The sequence below is a fragment of the Dama dama genome, chromosome 27 (assembly GCF_033118175.1).
Source record: "Dama dama isolate Ldn47 chromosome 27, ASM3311817v1, whole genome shotgun sequence".
Classification (NCBI taxonomy): Eukaryota; Metazoa; Chordata; class Mammalia; order Artiodactyla; family Cervidae; genus Dama; species Dama dama.
Genome location: NC_083707.1, coordinates 46,076,328 through 46,088,258, shown reverse-complemented (window position 1 = coordinate 46,088,258; position 11,931 = coordinate 46,076,328). Strand labels below are relative to the sequence as shown.

The window sequence follows — 11,931 nt, the reverse complement described above, 5'->3', positions numbered from 1 at the left end:
TATCATCTTTCTCCTTCACACAAAAGGAAACTGAAGCGCCCACCTGGAAGAGCATCAAGGTTCTTGAGACCAAAGCATAGATTTAGGCTGACTGGTCCTAGTTATCTAAAGGTCAAAAGGCTGACAAGCACTCTCCCCAGGCTCCTTTAGGCCAACGTGGGTGGGGATCCACACCCAGTGCAGCTTAGTGAAGGTGCCGGCGATAAGGACTCGACCTCACTCGGGAGAGTAAGCCGGTCACCCAGGACACTCCCAAGCGGCGGCAAGAGGGGCGGAGCCAGGAGGTCCTGCGCGGGGTAGGGGGTGGGGCTTGAATGAAAGGGGGCGTGGCCGTAATCCTCTTGTGAAAAGGCCTCCCGAAGTGGTTTGTCCTAAGTTCCGGCCCGTAGAGGCTCCGAGTTGCCGCCCCTCTCCCGGAGTGGTGGAGATTCGATCATGTGACAGTCCGGAGGCAGGAAGTCGGCAGGTTGTGGAACGCGCAGGGTTTTGACAAAAACAAGCGGCGACTGAGCCATTGCAGGGTCTATGGCAGAGGCAGTGAGGCCCCCACGCCGGGCCAAGGCCAAGGGCAGCCGGACTAAAACCAAGGTGAGAGGAACTCGCGCATCCCACTTCCCCAGGCCCTGGCAGTTGCGCGCTGTCTCGCTTTACCTCTCTTCGGCCTCTCCAGCCCACTCTGCCCGTGTCCTGAGCCCCTCTCAGCTTCTGCCTCACCTTCCCATATTTGATCCCTCCGCCCATTAACACCAGACCTATTCCTCTGTTCCTTGTCTCCGTCCTCCTGCCAGACTTTGTCAGGAACTTGTTTTTTTCTTTTTCCTCCTGTGATCTCTCTTAGGCGCTTGGTTTTCTGCTGCGTTCTTGACTTCCCTCACCTAGATCTGGATTCCTGTTGGAAAGCAAATTTTGTCTTCCCAGGCTCAGCTTTGACTGACTTTCTTCTTTTTAACCTGTGAACATTTTGAGTCTCTCTCCGCTTAAAGAGAAAAGGGACGGCTCTTCCACGAATGTATCCTCCGGTAGAACTTTACGGTGGGAGACAGAAAGTAGACTGTAGTGATGTGGCTTTCAGGTTTAAAAATTCAAGATGACAGTGGCGCTGCTGTTTATTTCTCATTATCCTGACTGTTTATGATGGGGCGTGAATGACCAGAAGTGAAATCAGAGAGGGACTCACGCAACAGGGACGGGTTTGAATTTTTGGGTTTCCTGGATTACACTAACGTGTGGTATTAGTGTGGTTTTAAAGTTGATCTTTCTTGTTTTTAGGTGCAGTCTGGGTTTTCATTTTGTTCCCATTTGTTTTCTGAAATGACGTTTGTTTTACAGTGAACAGAATAAATGCTCTGCGAGAATAGCTGGACATAGATAATATTGGCTTACCTGAAACTGAATTTATATTAAGGAAATAATGAGAATAGTATTAAAACTACCGGAAATTGCCTTTTCTACTAGTAGGTGATGTCTGCAAGTGCAGATGTGACTTAAAAATAATACCAAAATAGGAATTTCTTATGCGAACAAGATTTTAACAGGAGACTAGTGTTCAGAGATACCGTATTTAATAAGCTGTAAATGATTTTATGCACATCAGTGTTCTCAGGTCTGTGAGTAGTTATTCTTTGGAGAGAAAGCCATTTTGCTACCTAATTCCAGAAAAATTTTTTAAGAGAAATAATTTTGCATTGTATTGAGCCAGTAAAGGGCTACCTAAATGGACAGGGAAGTAAAAGGCCATTCATCAGCCATGCGTACAGTCCCTGAACCTAGAATATAGTAGTGTATAAGATGTAAACATCAATCTACAAGGAGCTGAATCTTAATTCTCAATCTATAGTTAATTTTTTTCAGAGTGAATGGTGAAACTAAAGCCTAGATAACTTAAGTGATAAGCCGTAAGACATACAGTTAGTAAGAGAACTCAAGTTAAAACCAGAAATCTTAATTCTCAATCCAGTAGCTTGGTAATTGTTCTACATATCTATATGTATTTGTGAAAGTCGCTCAGTTGTGTCTGACTCTGCAACCCCGTGGACTTGTAGCCTGCCAGGCTCCTCTGTCCGGAATTCTCCAGACAGGATAATGGAGTGGGTAGCCATTCCCTTCTCCAGAGGATCTTCCCAACCCAGGAATCGAACCCAGGTCTCCCGCATCGCAGGCGGATACTTTACTGTCTGAATCATCAGGGAAGCCCATGTGTATTTATAGACAGGATATTACAAATACTTATAAATGATTATTAGGAGAATTCTCTGTCAAGTTCTTTTGTTTAGAACAGGGTTTCTAAAATAAAAATGAAAAACAAACAAACAAAAAAAGAAAAACCAAGCTTTTAAATCCATCATGAAAAGTCATTTGCTCGTTTTATATTGGCATATTGTGGGCAACTTCCCTACAAAAGTTGGGCTTCCCTTGTGGCTCAGCTGGTAAAGAATCCGACTGCAATGCGGGAGACCTGGATTTGATCCCTGGATTGGGAAGAACCCCTGGAGAAGGGAAAGACTACCCACTCCAGTATTCTGGTCAAGAGAATTCCGTGGACTTTATAGTCCATGGGGTTGCAAAGAGTCGGACACTACTGAGCAACTTTCACTTCATTTCCCTACAGAAGAATAAGTTTATTTTATTATTTTTTAATGTTTATAAGAACTTCATTCCAGAGGGTTTGACCAAACCAAAAATCCTTGACATGCTTTTAGCCACCTTCCAAATCTAGTCAGTCATTGAATCTTGCCAATTATATTTTGTAATTGATCTCTTGATTCTGCCCATTTCTCTCCATCCTAAGTCCACCATCCTTCAAGGATGATTTCTTGGATTTTTGCTAAAATGGCCTTTCCAAATTTATTCTTGCTTCCCATTCTAAAGTTGGATCGATATTTTTATTAACAGAACCTCAAGATGATCACTCGTCTCCTTAAAACCTTTCAAAAATTTCCCATCATCCAGAGGCTAAGAATCCAAAGTCCTTAGTATCGACTCAAGGCCCTGACTGGTCTGAATTCTGTCTTTCTCTTCAGCCTCAGGTCTTCACTACTATCTCTTTTGACTCTCAGTCATACATGTCCTTTCCTGCATTGGGCTTCCCTTGTGACTCAGCTGGTAAAGAATCCGCCTGCAGTGCGGGAGACCGGGGTTTGATCCCTGGGTTGGGAAGATCCCCTGGAGAAGGAAAAGGCCACTCACTCCAGTATTCTGGCCTAGAGGATTCCATGGACTGTATAGTCCATGGGGTTGCAAAGAGTAGGACACGATTGAGTGACTTTCACTTTTCCTGCTTTAGGGCCTTTGCTCATACTGTTTCCTGTGCCCTGAAACTTCTTCTAGTCCGTCTTCACCTGCTCATTCCTGAGGTCTCTGCTTAAATAGTACTTCCCTCTTCACCCACATAATCCCCCCACCCCAGTAGTTCTTTGCACCTCTTTTTGTCACTTGTCTCACTTGTAGTTACTTTGTTAACATCTCTCTTCTTCCTTAGGCTGTGAACTCAATGAGGGAGGGACCTGTCTTTTCCCCAGTACCCTTCACAGCCCTTGTAGGCATTTGATAATGGTTGTTGAATGAAGGAAAAAATACCAGTATTAAAGAATATTATTTCCAAGCTTTGTGGCTCAGAAGAATTTACTCAGGGAAATTTCCTCTATGTAGTGTAAGAAAGCAAATGGGAAAAAGTCCACAATACCAGCAAGGCCCTCATACTTGTCAGTCTAGAAAATGGATTCTTCTTTTAGAGTAAACAGATTTATTTCTTTGTGCTGGTTATGGTTTGGCTATGATCCTGAAGCTCAACATTAATGAAGTCCTTTACCATTGTGGTATAATTTGGTGATTATTTATGGAACCATATAAAGTGGTTCTAAGGGGTGATTCAGGAAGTGAGTAGTGTCATGTGCTTTTGCCTTTGGATAGTTTGAGTGGCTTCTGACCCAGCAGCTGACCTATATTTCTTAATGTTAATCATCTGGAAGGTGACATCACTCTGTTAGTTTGTGTTTATCTGGTGCTTGTCACCTGGTACACAAGAAATAGTCCTGATAAGTTTCACCCTGACTTCATTGATCTTGGTAGGTTGAGAACAGTAGATTTCATTTTTTTATTATTTATGGTTGCACTGGGTCTTTGTTTCTGTGCTCAAGCTTTCTCTAGTTGCAGCAGGCGGGGACTATTCTTTGTTGACTGCAGTGACTTCTCTTGTGGAGCATGGGCTCTAGGTACACGGACTGCAGTAGTTGTGTTGAAGTTTAGTTACTCTGCAGCATGTGGGATCTTCCTGGAGAGCCAGGCATCCAGCCCATGTCCCCTGCATTGGCAGGTGGTTTCTTAATCCCTGGATCACCAGGGAAAGTATTTTTAAAGTTAGTATTAATTTCTAAATGCTGACAACTCCTTAATAGTAACAGCATTTTTTTTTCATTTATTTTTATTAGCTGGAGGCTAATCACTTTACAATACCGCAGTGGGTCTTGTCATACATTGACATGAATCAGCCATGGAGTTACATGTATTCCCCATCCCGATCCCCCCTCCCACCTCCCTCTCCACCCAATCCCTCTGGGTCTTCCCAGTGCACCAGGCCCGAGCACTTGTCTCATGCATCCAGCCTGGGCTGGTGATCTGTTTCACTATAGATAATATACATGTTTCGATGCTGTTCTCTCGAAACATCCCACCCTCGCCTTCTCCCACAGAGTCCAAAAGTCTGTTCTGTACATCTGTGTCTCTTTTTCTGTTTTGCATATAGGGTTATCATTACCATCTTTCTAAATTCCATATATATGTGTTAGTATGCTGTAATGTTCTTTATCTTTCTGGCTTACTTCACTCTGTATAATGGGCTCCAGTTTCATCCATCTCATTAGAACTGATTCAAATGTGTTCTTTTTAACGGCTGAGTAATATTCCATGGTGTATATGTACCACAGCTTCCTTATCCATTCGTCTGCTGATGGGCATCTAGGTTGCTTCCATGTCCTGGCTATTATAAACAGTGCTGTGATGAACCTCGGGATGCACGTGTCTCTTTCAGATCTGGTTTCCTTGTTATGTATGCCCAGAAGTGGGATTGCTGGGTCATATGGCAGTTCTAATTCCAGTTTTTTAAGGAATCTCCACACTGTTCTCCATAGCGGCTGTACTGGTTTGCATTCCCACCAACAGTGTAAGAGGGTTCCCTTTTCTCCACACCCTCTCCAGCATTTATTGCTTGTAGACTTCTGGATAGCAGCCATCCTGACTGGAGTGTAATGGTACCTCATTGTGGTTTTGATTTGCATTTCTCTGATAATGAGTGATGTTGAGCATCTTTTCATGTGTTTGTTAGCCATCTGTATGTCTTTGGAGAAATGTCTGTTTAGTTCTTTGGCCCATTTTTTGATTGGGTCATTTGTTTTTCTGGAATTGAGCTGCGGGAGTTGCTTGTGTATTTTTGAGATTAATCCTTTGTCTGTTGCTTCGTTTGCTATTGTCTCCCAATCTGAGGGCTGTCTTTTCACCTTGCTTATAGTTTCCTTTGTTGTGCAAAAGCTTTTAAGTTTCATTAGGTCCCATTTGTTTATTTTTGCTTTTATTTCCAATATTCTGGGAGGTGGGTCATAGAGGATCCTGCTGTGATTTATGTCGGAGAGTGTTTTGCCTATGTTCTCCTCTAGGAGTTTTATAGTTTCTGGTCTTACATTTAGATCTTTAATCCATTTTGAGTTTATTTTTGTGTATGGTGAGTAACAGCATATTATAATTGCTAAGGACAGACAGTGATGTGTCCCAGAAAACTGATACCAGAAACAGAGACCTTTGCAGTCCCCATCCTCTTACTCCTTGGCCTAGATGATTTCTCCCTCTTAGTCCCTCCCTCCCATGCATGATTATAGAAATGAAATTGGGGGATGCTGTATATTGTTGAGCTCCTTTTGTGCCTCCTAAGATCCATATTTTGTTTTTGCTGAATAAACTACTCACTGATCACCCAATATGTCCCAGAAATTCTTCTAAGCACTTGGGGTATAAGTGAAAGTGATAGTCGCTCAGTTGTGTCCGACTCTTTGTGACCCCATGGACTGTAGCCCTCCAGGCTCCTCTTTCCATGGAATTCTCCAGGCAAGAATACTGGAGTGGGTAGCCACTCCCTTCTTTCTCCAGGGGATCTTCCTGACCCAGGGATTGAACCTGGGTCTCCTGCACTGCAGACAGATTCTTTACCGTGTGAGCCAACAGAGAAGCCTGAGATGTAAACGGGGGTGGGGAGGGGGGAGAATCTGGCCTTAACATAGCTTGTGTTCTAGAAGCTGAAGACAAAACAGAAAACTCTGTAAATAAATAAGTACATCACATATCAGAAGATAACAAGGGCTACAGAAAAAGAAAAATGAACCAGGTAAGCAGTTGAGTAGTGATGAAAGATTAGGATGGGTTGTGATTTTTAATAGGCTGTCAAGGTAGTCCTTGTTGTTGAAGATGAAATTTAAGTAAGGACAGGAAAGAGATGAGGAAGTTAGCCATGTGGATCTTGGGAACAGTTGGGGCAACTGCCTTAAGGCAGTGGCATGTCTGTGCTGTCTTGGGGACTGCAAGGAGGCAGTGTAGTTAGGGTACGTGAGAGGCAGAGTGAGTGAGGGGAGAGTAGTTGGGATGAAGTCAGAAAGGTGACACAGAAGCTAGGTCATGTAGGGGCTTGTAGGCCATTGGCCTGCGCTTGTATGGCCTTTCACTTGTACTTTGAGTGAAATTTGCAGTCACCTCAGGGTTTCAGGGAATGGCAAGCCACTCCAGTGTTCTTGCCTGGAGAATCCTATGGACAGAGAAGCCCGGCGGGCTGCAGTTAATGGGGTCGCAAAGAGTTGGACATGACTGAACGACTAACACACACACACACACACACACACACACACACACACACACGGTTTCAAGCGGAGGAGTGATATAACTGAAGTCATTTTAAAGGGTCACTGTGCTTGCTTTGATGAGAACAATCTGTAAGGGAGCAAGAGGAGGAATAGAGAGACCATCTAATAGATTTTTGCTCTGATCCAGGGAGGAAGGTGATGGTGTCTTGGCAGGGAGTTTTAAAGTGTAAGTGATGAGAAAGGTTTGAAATCTGGGGGTTTCTGAACATCTAGCTAAGAAGATTTGTTGGTGGTGTGGATGTGGAATGTGAGAAAACAGGCAAGGATGACTCTGAGATGGAGGAGGCAGTGAGTAGAACAGCTGTTGGGGGTAGATGAGGAATTCAATTTTGGACATGCTAATTTTGAAGTAAGTGTCTGTTAGACCTCCAGTTGGGTTGGATATATGAATCTAGAGTATGGGAGAGAGCTCTAGGCTGGAGGTCTCTTTTACGAGCTGTTGAAAACTAGAGTCCGAGTTAAGTTACCTTAGGAGTGAGTATAGTGTAAAAGGATGACAAGAGATTCAAGGGCACTCCAATTTTAAGAGCTTGGGGAGAGGTGGAGAAACCAACAAAGAAGTATGATGTGAGGTAGTATGTGTTCCCAGTGCCGTTAACTGAGTGTGGGATTCTAGAAGTTGAGAGAATCATGTGTATGAGAGGAGGATAAAGAGATGAAGCGTGGGAAGTGCTGTGGATACATGAAGTAAGATTGTTGAGGGCAACAGGCAAAGAAATGGCAGCTGAGAGGAGATGTGTTCATAGCGAAATGTGTAACCCCCATCTTTCTCCTTTTTATTTGTAAAGCATTCTTGTACATCCCAAGGAGAGCAGGTAAAATTGCCCTGAGAGCTCTTGATCTTATAGTTGGACCCATGTGTTCAAGCCCTTTTTATCTCTTCTGTGCCAGGCATTGTGCTAAGTGCTGTGGATATAGACATTCATGGTAAACTGTGCCTGCATTTAAAGTGATCCCAGAAAAGTTTTCTATGTAATCTGTAAAATTGAACCTTTATCATTTAAGAAGTAGCTCATCAATAGTTTTAAAGATAGGAAGAGGTTGTATTTTTTTTTCCTTTTTTTAACTTAGTACAATTTAAAGAGGAAGAACCGCAAGTGATGTATGGAAATGTCCCATTTGTTTTCCAGAACTTAAAAAAAATATCACTTTTTTTCCTGATTACAGAAGTGCTCATTGCTTTAAAAAAGTGTGTATCTGTGAGTGTATACACACACAGAGAGAAATGTACAACACAGAAATGAAATGCCCTAAATTCTGTCTCTTGGAGATAACTGTTTGTAGCAGTTTGTTGTGTTCTTTAGGTTTCTCCCCCTACACATATGCCAGCACTCCAAGACATACAGTGTATGGTTAACTATTGGAGTAGGAAATGGCAACCCACTCCAGTATTCTTGCCTGGAAAATTCCATGGACAGAGGAGCCTGGTGGGCTGCAGTCCATGGTATCACAAAGAGTTGGACATAACTATGCATGCACCCATCCACACACATGGTTAAGTATATATATTTTTTCTATGTTTATTAATGACTCTTCCATTTCTATCTAACTTCTTATTTTTTCTCCTGTGGAATTATTTTAAAATTGATTCTCTACCTGTATCTAACTTAGAGGTCAAAATAAAGAATGTAGATTCTTCCTAATTTCTAGGCCATTTTCAGTTGTAAGAAACACGTCTTTCGGTTAAAATAAAATTAAGTTCTAATTTTTTATGGATAACTTGATACATGTGGAGTTCCGTTTGAATTTTATTTTATGATCTGTATGATTGTTATATATAGAACACGTTCTGGTTAACTCAAATAGGCAAAGTAATTGGAAGTTGGCTTTCTTTTTTATTTTTAAATGAAATGTTGTGTTTTAAGTGTAAGAATAGGTTCAGATTTTGGCATAAAAGTTCAGTTTTCTCGGAATTCATTGGCTAGTCCCTTTGCTTTCTGAGAAGCATATAAAAATAAACTTCTGAATGTGCTAGAGCGCATGGTAAGTGTAAATATTTGTTGGATAGTTAATTTCTTCATTTTAGGATTCCAGTACCTAGGAGCTCAGCATGCAGTTGGTACTCAATAAATTCTTGTGAATTATGAGTCATCATTATTGTTTCAGTAAATATATATTGAACAAAGTGTTGAAAATCAGAGGCAGATCAAATCCAAAAAGGTTAAGATATAGTCCCTGGTCTTAACATACTTGTGGTCTGTTTGGGGGACACACCATAAAGATAAATAACCATATGTGGTGACTTGTGACCAGGACTGGGTGGTAGGTACGTACTGCAGAGTTCAGAGTAAAATGTGTGGCGGAAGGCTTGATGTGGTCATTGACAGTTTTGTCTTGAGAAAGGATCATAACTGAGTCATCAAAGGCCCTGAGCACCAGAGTTCAGAGGCAGTCTTTAATTAAGTGGAGAGCCGTGATTGTTTTGTGGTGTTTGGAGTAGTGTGTTTTAAGGGGACCAATCTTGTAATGGTGTTTGGGTGAATTGATGGTGGGGCAGAGGCTGAAGGCTTGGAGACCGCTCAGGACCTGCTCCCCTGTTCTGTGCTTTGGCGAAGTGAGCCGAGCTATCGGGAGCTCCCCACTGCTTAGAGGCCCTGGCACTGGTGATGATCACAGTGTATACACCCAGAGGTCCTGTCCTATCCAGGAGTCTGTGAGGGGCAGGGCAGGCCTTTGCTACCCTCTCAAACAGTGTGTGTCTCACAGTTGTTCATTGTTCCCTCCCTCCTGCCTTCTCTGATATGTCCAATCTGTTCTTTGAATCAAATGACCAGCTTCTCTCTCCTTTCCCCTACCTCCTTCCCTGGAGCAACTCTAGGACCTAACTTCTGTAAGAACGCAGGTGGAGAATTAAACAGAGAAGCACTGAGTTATCCTCCCAAGAGAAATAGAGCCCAAAGGCATGTGTTCCTCCCTGGGAGGGTTCAGAGGTTTTAAAAAAATATTTTTGGTGATCTAACCACAGTATCTGTTCTGGTTTTGATTATTCCCGTGAAGGTAGATCTAGTGGAAATGAACTTGCAGGTTTGTTAGTAGCAACTGGAGACTTCGTTTTGTTTAGCTGAGGGGAAGAATTTGAAATTGGAAGGGCAGTGGTGGAGTAGAAAAAGAGGAAGTGGTTTGGTGGGGTCAGAGGTGGGCAGCAAGGGACAAAGGGAAGTTAAAAACTACCTGAAAGACAGGCTGGAGAGGAAGCCTGAGGTGGCCTGTGGGTTGAGGGAAGAGTATTTGTTTGCTGTGCCCTTGATCAATCACATGGCCCATCTGGGCCTACTTCCAGCTTCCTATCCTCTTTTCCAGTTAGCATGTAACACCCCCAAAGGTCTCTTACAGTTTAAGCGAAGCGAACTAAAATTTTCTCCCTCTATTCCACATTCCAGTCTCTACTTCCATACTTTTCACTTATTTCTCAACTCTTTTAAGTTTTTAAAATCTTTCATCTTTTCATCTGGTAGCTTGATTGAGATATAATTCACACACTGTACTTTAAAGAGTATAATTCAGTGGTTTGGGGGATGATCACAAGATTGGATCACCATCACCACAGTCAGGAATGCCATTCTCTTTTCTGTAGAGGAAGCATTGTGTTATCATTCCACTAGCAGTATGTGAGGGTACTAATTTTTCTATATCATTCTCAACATTTATTATTATCTGACTTTAGTCATTTTAGTGGGTGTGATGTATTACCTCATTATGATTTTGATTGCATTTCTCTAATGACGAATAGTGTTGCACATGTTTTTATGTGCTGTTTGTATTATCTTTGGAGAAGTGTCTGTTTAGCTCCTTTGCTTGTTTTTAAATTGGGTTGTTCATCTTTTTATTATTGAGTAACACATGTTTACTTTTTAAAAATTCTGGATATAAGCCCCTGATAAGATAATGGATTTGAAGACATTTCCTTACATTCTGTGGAGTTGTCTTTTCATTGTCTTCATATTTTCAAACTTTAAAAATTTTTATGAAGTCCAATTTATCTGCTTTTTTCTTTCGTTGTGTGCTTTTGGTGTCATGTCTAACAAGACTTCGCATAATCCAGGGTCATTAAGATTTACTCTTTTTTTTTTGGAAAAGTTTAAAAGTTTTAGCTCGTATATTAGGTCTGTGATCCTTTTTGATAATTTTTTTTTTTTTTTGGTTTTGTCATACATTGATATGAATCAGCCATAGATTTACACGTATTCCCCATCCCGATCCCCCCCTCCCACCTCCCTCTCCACCCGATTCCTCTGGGTCTTCCCAGTGCACCAGGCCCGAGCACTTGTCTCATGCATCCCACCTGGGCTGGTGATCTGTTTCACCATAGATAATATACATGCTGTTCTTTCGAAACATCCCACCCTCACCTTCTCCCACAGAGTTCAAAAGTCTGTTCTGTATTTCTGTGTCTCTTTTTCTGTTTTGCATATAGGGTTATCGTTACCATCTTTCTAAATTCCATATATATGTGTTAGTATGCTGTAATGTTCTTTATCTTTCTGGCTTACTTCACTCTGTATAATGGGCTCCAGTTTCATCCATCTCATTAGAACTGATTCAAATGAATTCTTTTTAATGGCTGAGTAGTATTCCATGGTGTATATGTACCACAGCTTCCTTATCCATTCATCTGCTGATGGGCATCTAGGTTGCTGATAATTTTTGTATATGATATAAGGTAAGGGTCTAATTTTATTCTTTGGATATCCGGTTGTTAGCACCGTTGTTGAAGGCTGTCCTTTTTTGGTGTCCTTGTTGAAAAATAGCTGACTTTAAATGTATCAATAAGAGTTTATTTCTGGATTTTCAGTTCTAATTCATTGATCTATTTGTCTATCCATGTGTTAGAACCACACTGTCTTTATTACTGTAGTTTTATAGTAGATTTTTAAATTACAAAGTATGAAATTTCCAAGTTCATTCTTTTTCAAGATTGTTTTGTCCATTCTGGGTTCTTTGTATTTCCTTAAAAGGTTAAGGATCATCTTGTCATTTTCTGTGAAAATGGCAGCTGGGATTTTGATAGAGGTTGTGTTGAATTTGTATATCA

The 11,931-nt window shown here is 41.7% G+C and overlaps 1 protein-coding gene across 3 annotated transcripts in view; it reads left to right on the top strand.

Annotated features, from left to right (window-relative positions):
• The first annotated feature begins 443 nt into the window (after nucleotides 1-443).
• The window catches only part of EPG5 (ectopic P-granules 5 autophagy tethering factor), a 130,770-nt gene continuing 119,282 nt past the window's right edge, over nucleotides 444-11,931 (top strand). For all 3 annotated transcript variants that reach the window (XM_061130930.1, XM_061130929.1, XM_061130928.1), the window contains exon 1: nucleotides 444-588. In XM_061130930.1, the coding sequence (XP_060986913.1) occupies nucleotides 526-588 (63 nt within the window). In that variant the 5' untranslated portion in view covers nucleotides 444-525. The remainder of the gene's footprint in view (nucleotides 589-11,931) is intronic.